Genomic DNA, 7791 nt, shown 5'->3' on the forward strand with positions numbered 1-7791 from the left:
GCAGATAATAAGAATAAATTAATAGAAATGTGTATATACCAGTCATTGTCCTCTATTTAAAAAAAATGATAGAGGATAGTGTGTCTCCTGTAGACAGGACAACACACTGGAGAGTTACAGGCTTTTCCTTAGCCTAATCCTTAGGAGCTGAGATATTCATTCATAAACCTATAGCATGCAGTGCAGGTATTAACAAAAGAAGCTCATCTTATCATAGGCTCCTGGTGTATATGTGTCCAGGCAATGGGAATTAAAGTGCAGCTCCTGGCACTGAAAGGAGGACATGTAGCTTCAAAATAAAAGCACATTTTGGCAAGAAGGGGTATTGTTTTGAAAGAATCTGGGGATAAAAGAATACAAATGGATGCACTAGAGAGGGACAGGTAGAATGGAGTGTCTGAACTAAATGTGTAGTCAATACCGGAGGGTGGAGCAGGAATACAAGCAGGAACATCATGTGCATTGTTGTAGCAGGTGTAAGCATCTTTGGAGAGAGGAGGGTCTGCATCCTTACCTCAGGGCGACGCGCACCGAGCTCTCATCCGGCCCTCCACTCATGGTGTGGCCGGTGGATAATACAAACAGTCCGCCTTTAAATAGCTCGCTTTCCCTTTTTCTTTATCCTCTTACGAGACAAGGGAGCGACGTGTGCTCGCCTCCGTCCAAGGAAAGCTTCTCTCTTGAGCTCTCACCGCCTCCTCCTCGCCATGTTTTCGGAGATGCAGCAGCTGGTTCAGGCTGGGTTTATTTGTTTGCCATTGCCGGGGAAATGTGCTTCAGGGTCCGGCGGTGGTCACCTCTTCAGAAGCATCGTCATTAAGCCGCAGAGAGAGGCGCATGTGTGTGTGGAGAGAAGAGCTGGGATCCACTTGGCGTGTGACTCTCGAGACTGAGGACGTCACCAGACTCCTCCTCCTCCCCCTGTGCTCCACCAATCAGGAGAGGGGACAACCTGACCTGCGACAAGAGTCTGATAATAATAATGAAAACAACGATAATAATAATAAAAAGGAATGTATACAACTGTATTTATAATATGCATTAATCAATGTTTGAATTCATACTTTTTTATGCATCCCTTCTTGTGTATACGTTATGAAGCACATTTATTGTCACTTCTGTGTTATCTATTTGGAATTTAATATTATATTTAGGTATCTTGTTTTACTCTGTCCCTGCTTAGGTGACTGCCATAGAGCTGCTATATGCACTCAAACTTCCTCTGCCTGTTTTATATCAGATATCTGATACACAACATGCAGTTTATTCCAATAAGATTTCTGCGGTCTGAGGCCTCACATTATAATTGTTCAGCCATAAAAACATCTAGCAATACAATGCATTGCACTGTTTGCGTGGTATTTGATTTTCCCAATTCAAATTACAAGATGACAGACTGAGGTGTATGCAAATCAGCATTTGTAATGAATGATCAGGGCCCCTGGGCTATGTTGCCATCTTGTGGTCACCTTGAATTACTGCAGTGTGGGAGTCAATAAAGAAAATTGAAGTAATGTGATTTCTTCACCAGGAGATGGCTTTACTAACTCACAGCTGAATCCCTATTCAATAATAATTACTATTTGTAGCAGCAGTGTACCATTTGTTAATGTTAGGAAAATACATTAATAAATAGGAAAAGTTCTCATTCATAACACTCCGTTCGATGTCTCACTATGGGATGCGCTTCATCGCGGAGCAAACAGAAGCATCAATCTCATTACGCCAATCCTGATTGGCTGGTGATCTTGACGTCAGCGTCAGGGAATTCACCCCCTATAAGTAGCTTGCGCCACGACGCATGCGTCATTCAAACACCTCTTCTCGCTTCAAAGCACATCTCTATAGTAGCCGGACAAGCTTAACGGTCCACAGACTGAACCCAAATATAACCATTTCGGTCGACGGGCGCTCGCCGGCTACTCCTTCTGCTTCGCAAGAAGACGGTAATACTAACGCCAGTTAGTATTAAAATCGACCTCGCCGTTTCTTTCCCGGAAAGTAAGGTAAGGTTTTGATTTTTCTCAAGCTAGCTACGCACCTGTTGCTAGCTAGCTTCCCCTTACTACCGACACCACGGTAGCGAGGACGCTTTTCTTTTTCTCTCTCACGGAGGAGAAAAGGATTAGAAGTATATTGACACACCAGTCAATATTCTTTGAGAACGAAGGACCCACACCATCCCTTTTTCTCCGGATTAAGGACGGGTTGGTAACACTTTTTCTCTCAACGACGTACCTGTTACGAGCGGGTCCTCTCCACGCCACGAGGCGAACAAGATGGACGCCTCTCCCCCTCACACCAGAGGAGTCAGGGACTCGGAGACTCGGTCATGCGGTCTGCGGGTTGAAGATAGCAGGCACAGATTCACACCAGGTCTGCTCGGGCTGGAACACGCCCAGGAGGCTATCGACAACCCCGGCTCGTGCGGGCATTGTGCCCGTTTCACCCGAAAGAGCCTCCACCGACGGCTAGCACACCAAGCTAGCTTGTTGGAACAGGACTCCCTCATGTCCACTGATTCGCCGTTTGGCAATCAAGACACGGGGGCGTCCGCCGCAGAGACTGAGCCCCTCACTGTGTCGGTCTGGGGCTCACTAACAGCGGCAGCTGCGGAACCGGGATCCCACGCCGTGTCAGGCCGGGACCCGGTGGCGGCAAGAGACGCGGGAACGGAGCCCCACGCCTCACCAGGCGGGAGCTCCCGGCGAGACCTCACCATGGTCTCGCCCGCGGAGGATGTCCTGGAATTAGACTACATGGAGGACGAATAGGACACCTCTGAGTTCCTCCTGTCTGATTCGGATGAGCAAGAAGAAGATATCTTCACGTCATCGGCTCAAACGGCATAGCCGGGTGTGATGGCTGCTCTCCCGGGCGATAGCACACCAGCTTCGCCCTGTCTGAGCATGGACCTGCAGGCCGCGTGTCAGCGCACTGCGTCCAGGCTAGACCTCCTGTGGCCCGAAATGGCCAAGGAGACCGCCAGGTCCCGTTACGAGGGGAAACATTCTCCCCAAGCAACGAGGACAAGGAGGCAACTCCTCCCGGTCTTCCCGGAGATGTTGGATGAGGTGTCGGTCTCGTGGAGGGACCGACCCTTTAGCAACAAGGCCTCAATCCAGGGTGCCTCCTCCCTAGACTGCGACGGTATGGAGAGGCTCGGCCTGCTCCGCATACCGCCGATGGAACTGCTGGTGGCAGCCCACCTCCTACCGAGGATGGGCCCGTCACCAAGCAGGAACCCCACGCTGCCAGCGAAGATGGACCGTTTCCAGTCGACCATGACTGAACGGTCCTACAGAGCCGCAGTGTTGTCCGCCATGGCTCTGAACGTTTCCTCACTGCTAACCGCATACCAAGCGGAGCTCTGTGAGGATATGTTGAGTAATCCTGGACCGGCCGTTCTGGACGAGTTGGCCGCGGTCACAGACATTTGTCTCCGTGTCCAACGCTGCGCCGTCCAGGCCACGGGCAAAACAATGGGGATCATGGTGGTGCAGGAAAGAGCTAGATGGCTCAACCTCACCAACCTCCCAGACCGGGAAAAGGAGGATGTGCTTGACATGCCCATCGTTCCCGAGGGGATTTTCGGCTCCGCTCTTGCCTCCATGCAGAGGAGATGCAAGTCGAAAAAGAAGGAGGACGAGGCCCTCCACCTCTGCCTCCCTCGAAGGGCCCAGCCGCTGCCTTCGCAGCGGCAGCCCTTCGTCCAAGCTGCCCCGAACCCTGCTCGGTTCAAAATACCGAAAACGCAGAGGTCGCAGTCCGCCCCAAGTCCCCAGCCCAGGCAGGGGACGAGGGCTAGCTGGCCTAGAAAATCTCCGGTTCCGGCTGCAGCCCAGGCGCAGCCAACCCAGAATTTCGGCCAGCAGTCGAGGAAGAAGAAGCGAGCGGCGTGACAGCCCCTCCTTCTCCCCTCTGTGACAGAGCTGGAAATCTACAGTTCCCCAGCTCTAAATGTGTTCCCGCCGCCTCGAGAGATGCCTCAACACCATCCTCAAGTCAGCATAAACACGTCACACACTTATTGATTTTTCTGTCATAAAACATTTTCCGCTGACGCATCCAGGCTTCGAGCCAAGGGCGCAGCTCGAAAAAATGAAAAGAAAAACAATAAAAACAATAAACAGTCCGTCAACTGTTCCCCTTCTGGGAGCAGCTACGGCCTCTCTCAAAGGGCGGACAATTGACGGATCTGTGAAGGCACCACCGTCACGCGCATGCGCAGTGCCGGCTGGGGCTGTAAAGGCACCACCGTCACGCGCATGCGCAGTGCCTGGCTGGAGCCGTAAGGGCACCACCGCCACACGCATGCGCTGTGTCGGTGGGGACACAACAAATAGAGACTCAGAGGGGAAGAGACGTGACATCTCAGCTGGCTCTAAGGAGCATACAGCGGGAGATGCTCACGACATCTGCTTGGGTTTCTCAAGACAGTTACACGGAGCTACAAACTCCAAGTCACCGTCACTCCCCCCTCGCTTCTCAGGCATTCTGCATTCGCAGGCCCGAGGAGAGTCAGCCCATATTCTGGAGAGAGAGATTCTCTCACTCCTAGAAAAGAGGGCTATATCTATTATACCCGCCGAGCAGAGTCAGGGCGGCTTCTATTCCAAGTACTTCCTCGTTCCCAAACGGGGAGGGAACGGAATTCGGCCAATACTTGATTTGAGGGCTCTGAACAAATATCTAAAAATATATAAGTTCAGAATGCTCACTCACACATCTCTGCTGCGGCTCGTGCGACAAGACGACTGGTTTACATCAGTCGACCTGAAAGATGCGTATTTTCTAGGGCTGTCAGTCGATTAAAATATTTAATCGCATGATTGTCCATAGTTAATCGCGATTAATCGCACATTTTGTATCTGTTCTAAATGTACCTTAGAGGAATATTTTTCAAGTTTTTAATACTCTTATCAACATATGAGTGGACAAATATGCTTTATGCTAATGTTTATTATCATTTGAACAATGAAAATATTCTCATGAATATTAAACACAACAACCTCTGAACATTAAAAATATTCGCCTCAATTCAACCTGGAACCTCTCTCATACAATAATACAATACAAATGGTGTGGGTGTGTGTGTGTGTGTGTGTGTGTGTGTGTGTGTGTGTGTGTGTGTGTGATGGATCGTTGGAGCTATGTGCAACTCAAGGCATATGCTCGAACGGGAGCTGCCTGGACGCTGCAATCATGTTGCGCGCACTATCCGTGCTGAGTGTGCTGACTTTTCGTACAATGTCCCACTGTCTGGCTTCCTGCATAAAGTCAAGTGCTCGGCGCAGTTGTGGCGAAATGTCGCTCCTCTGTTTTCATTTAAACAGCTCCATATCCGTTAGCGCAGCTAGCTAGCACCAGATGCTAACAACAACAATGCACGTAAGGTCTCTCTCTCGCTCGCTCGGGCCACACATACACACACCCTCCCGGTCCTCCCAATAGCCAGTCGGTGCCTGCCGGTGAGCGTGGAAGTGTGGTCTGCCACAAGCGGGCGGCAGGAGCGGGGCTGTCAGCATCAGCTTGTAGATGGTATTTTAAACTTGATGCGCTCTGAAACTACGGGGCGGCCGAGGAAAAAAAATACACATGCGTTAATCGCGTTAAAATAATTAGTGGCGTTCATTTTTTTTTGCGTTAACGCGTTAACTTGACAGCCCTAGTATTTTCACATCCCAGTATATTACCCACACAGGAAATATCTGAGATTCGCATTTCAGGGGATCTGTTATGAATACAGAGTACTCCCCTTCGGTCTGTCTCTCAGTCCAAGGGTGTTTGTACGATGTACGGAAGCCGCGATAGCCCCGTTAAGACAACAGGGTATTCGCCTAGCGACCTACCTGGACGACTGGCTGCTTCTCGCACAGTCGGAGCAGGAGGCTGTTACGCAGACAAATGTCCTCGTAAAGCACCTGCTCAACCTGGGTTTCATAATAAACACAGAGAAGAGCATTTTGTGCCCCGCGCAGACTATACTCTTCCTGGGTTTACGCCTGAACTCGGTGCCCTTTTCAGCTCGCTTGTCAGCGGAAAGAGTGAAAGCTTTCAGAGCTTGTCTCGCTCTTTTCCAGCTGCGCAAACATGTTCTCTTCAGATCATGCCTGCGATTGCTGGGGCTCATGGCGTCAGCCATCCTGGTCGTACGACTGGGACGCTTACACATGAGGGAGTTTCAGCGCTGGGTGGCTGCCCTAAAACTTAACCCCGCGCGCCATGGAGAGTGATGGTTACTGTGAAATGCGTAATGGCACTGCGCCACTGGCTGCACCCGACTTTTCTAGTACGAGGTGTGCCTATGGGTGATGTCCTTTCACGGAAAGTGGTCACCACGGACGCATGTCTGACAGGTTGGGGAGGTATTTATGAAGGTCGCCCGGTGAGGGGTCTCTGGAGCAGAGACCTCCAGCGGGCGCACATAAATTACCTGGAGCCTTTTAGCGGTGTTTCTCACCCTAAAACGCTTTCTGCCTTTCCTCAGGGGACATCACGTCCTCGTGAGGACAGACAATACGACCACAATATCGTATATTAACCGCCAAGGGGGTTTGCGTTCTCTCCAGTTACACACACTGGCGCGCAAACTGATCCTATGGAGCGGTAGACGTCTCCTCTCTCTGAGAGCGACGCACGTACCGGGAGTGATGAACCTCGGGGCAGATCTACTGTCCAGAGGTATACCACTTTATGCGGACTGGACTCTACATCCAAGGATTGTGAGCCAGCTGTGGGTGCGTTACGGCAGAGCCGCGGTGGATCTGTTCGCATCGAAAGACAACGCTCAGTGTCAGCTGTTCTTTTCTATGCGCGATCTAAATGCACCGTTAGGCGTGGATGCACTCGCACACGATTGGCCCCCGGGCCTTCTGTACGCGTTCCCACCCCTGGCTCTGATACCCCCAACTCTGGCCAGAGTGAGAGAGCAACGCCACACACTTATCCTGATAGCTCCGCACTGGCCAGCTATGTACTGGCTAGCGGAGCTATATCAGCTGCTGTGCGGGCAGCCATGGCAGCTCCCACTACTCAGGGACATACTGTCCCAAGCGGGGGGGGGCGATCTTTCACCCACACCCAGAGCGCTTGGCTCTATGGGCCTGGCCCGTGAGTGGTACAATCTGAATACAGTGTGACATGAAGCTGACCCTGGCAGCTGCCAAGCGAGCCAGTGGCACTCATGCGCTATCTGTACAGTCTTTATGCACTCAGTTCGCCCCAGGGCAAACAGAGTGTGGTTGAAGCCCAACCCTGCCTTTATCTTAAGGCGGTTGGTTCAGGTACCACATTTGACATTGAGGCATCCTCCCCGCCACTGTATTCCTCCGGGGAACAGCGGCCGGATTTGCCGTGTCCAGCCCGTGCTTTACGCACGTACAGGGACAGATCAAGGGTGCTTCGTCATAATGACCAACCCCTTGTGTCCTGGGCTAACCCTTATAAGGGCAAGCCTGTTACTAAGCAACGGCTCTCCCACTGGTTTGTGGAAGCAATTGCTTTGGGGCTCATACGAGTCAGAGTTCGCAGGCACCCTCGGGTCCGCGAGCTCTTTCGACTCAGAGTCTGGCTGCATTCTGGACTCTGTCCAGGATGTCTCCCATCCAAGACATTGGTGCAGCGGCGAGCTGGTCCTCGCCGCTCACTTTTGTCCGCCTCTTAACAGGCTGGACGTTCTGCTCCCAGTGTGACTCAAGCAGTGCTGGGCACCTGGTTGAGTCAGAGCTCTACCTGTTAAGTTCTGGTTGGTTTGGTGATTTTCGAGATAAGCTCGTCTGACAATACGGG

The 7791-nt window shown here is 51.5% G+C and overlaps 1 protein-coding gene across 3 annotated transcripts in view; it reads right to left on the bottom strand.

Moving 5' to 3' along the window:
• Window positions 1-888, bottom strand: part of LOC117558270 (kinesin-like protein KIF21A) — a 39938-nt gene extending 39050 nt beyond the window's left edge. For all 3 annotated transcript variants that reach the window (XM_034234327.1, XM_034234326.1, XM_034234325.1), the window contains exon 1: window positions 515-888. In XM_034234327.1, coding sequence (XP_034090218.1) covers window positions 515-558 — 44 coding nt within the window. In that variant the 5' untranslated portion in view covers window positions 559-888. The remainder of the gene's footprint in view (window positions 1-514) is intronic.
• Window positions 889-7791: the final 6903 nt, after the last annotated feature.

The sequence above is a fragment of the Gymnodraco acuticeps genome, unplaced genomic scaffold (assembly GCF_902827175.1).
Source record: "Gymnodraco acuticeps unplaced genomic scaffold, fGymAcu1.1, whole genome shotgun sequence".
NCBI lineage: Eukaryota > Metazoa > Chordata > Actinopteri > Perciformes > Bathydraconidae > Gymnodraco > Gymnodraco acuticeps.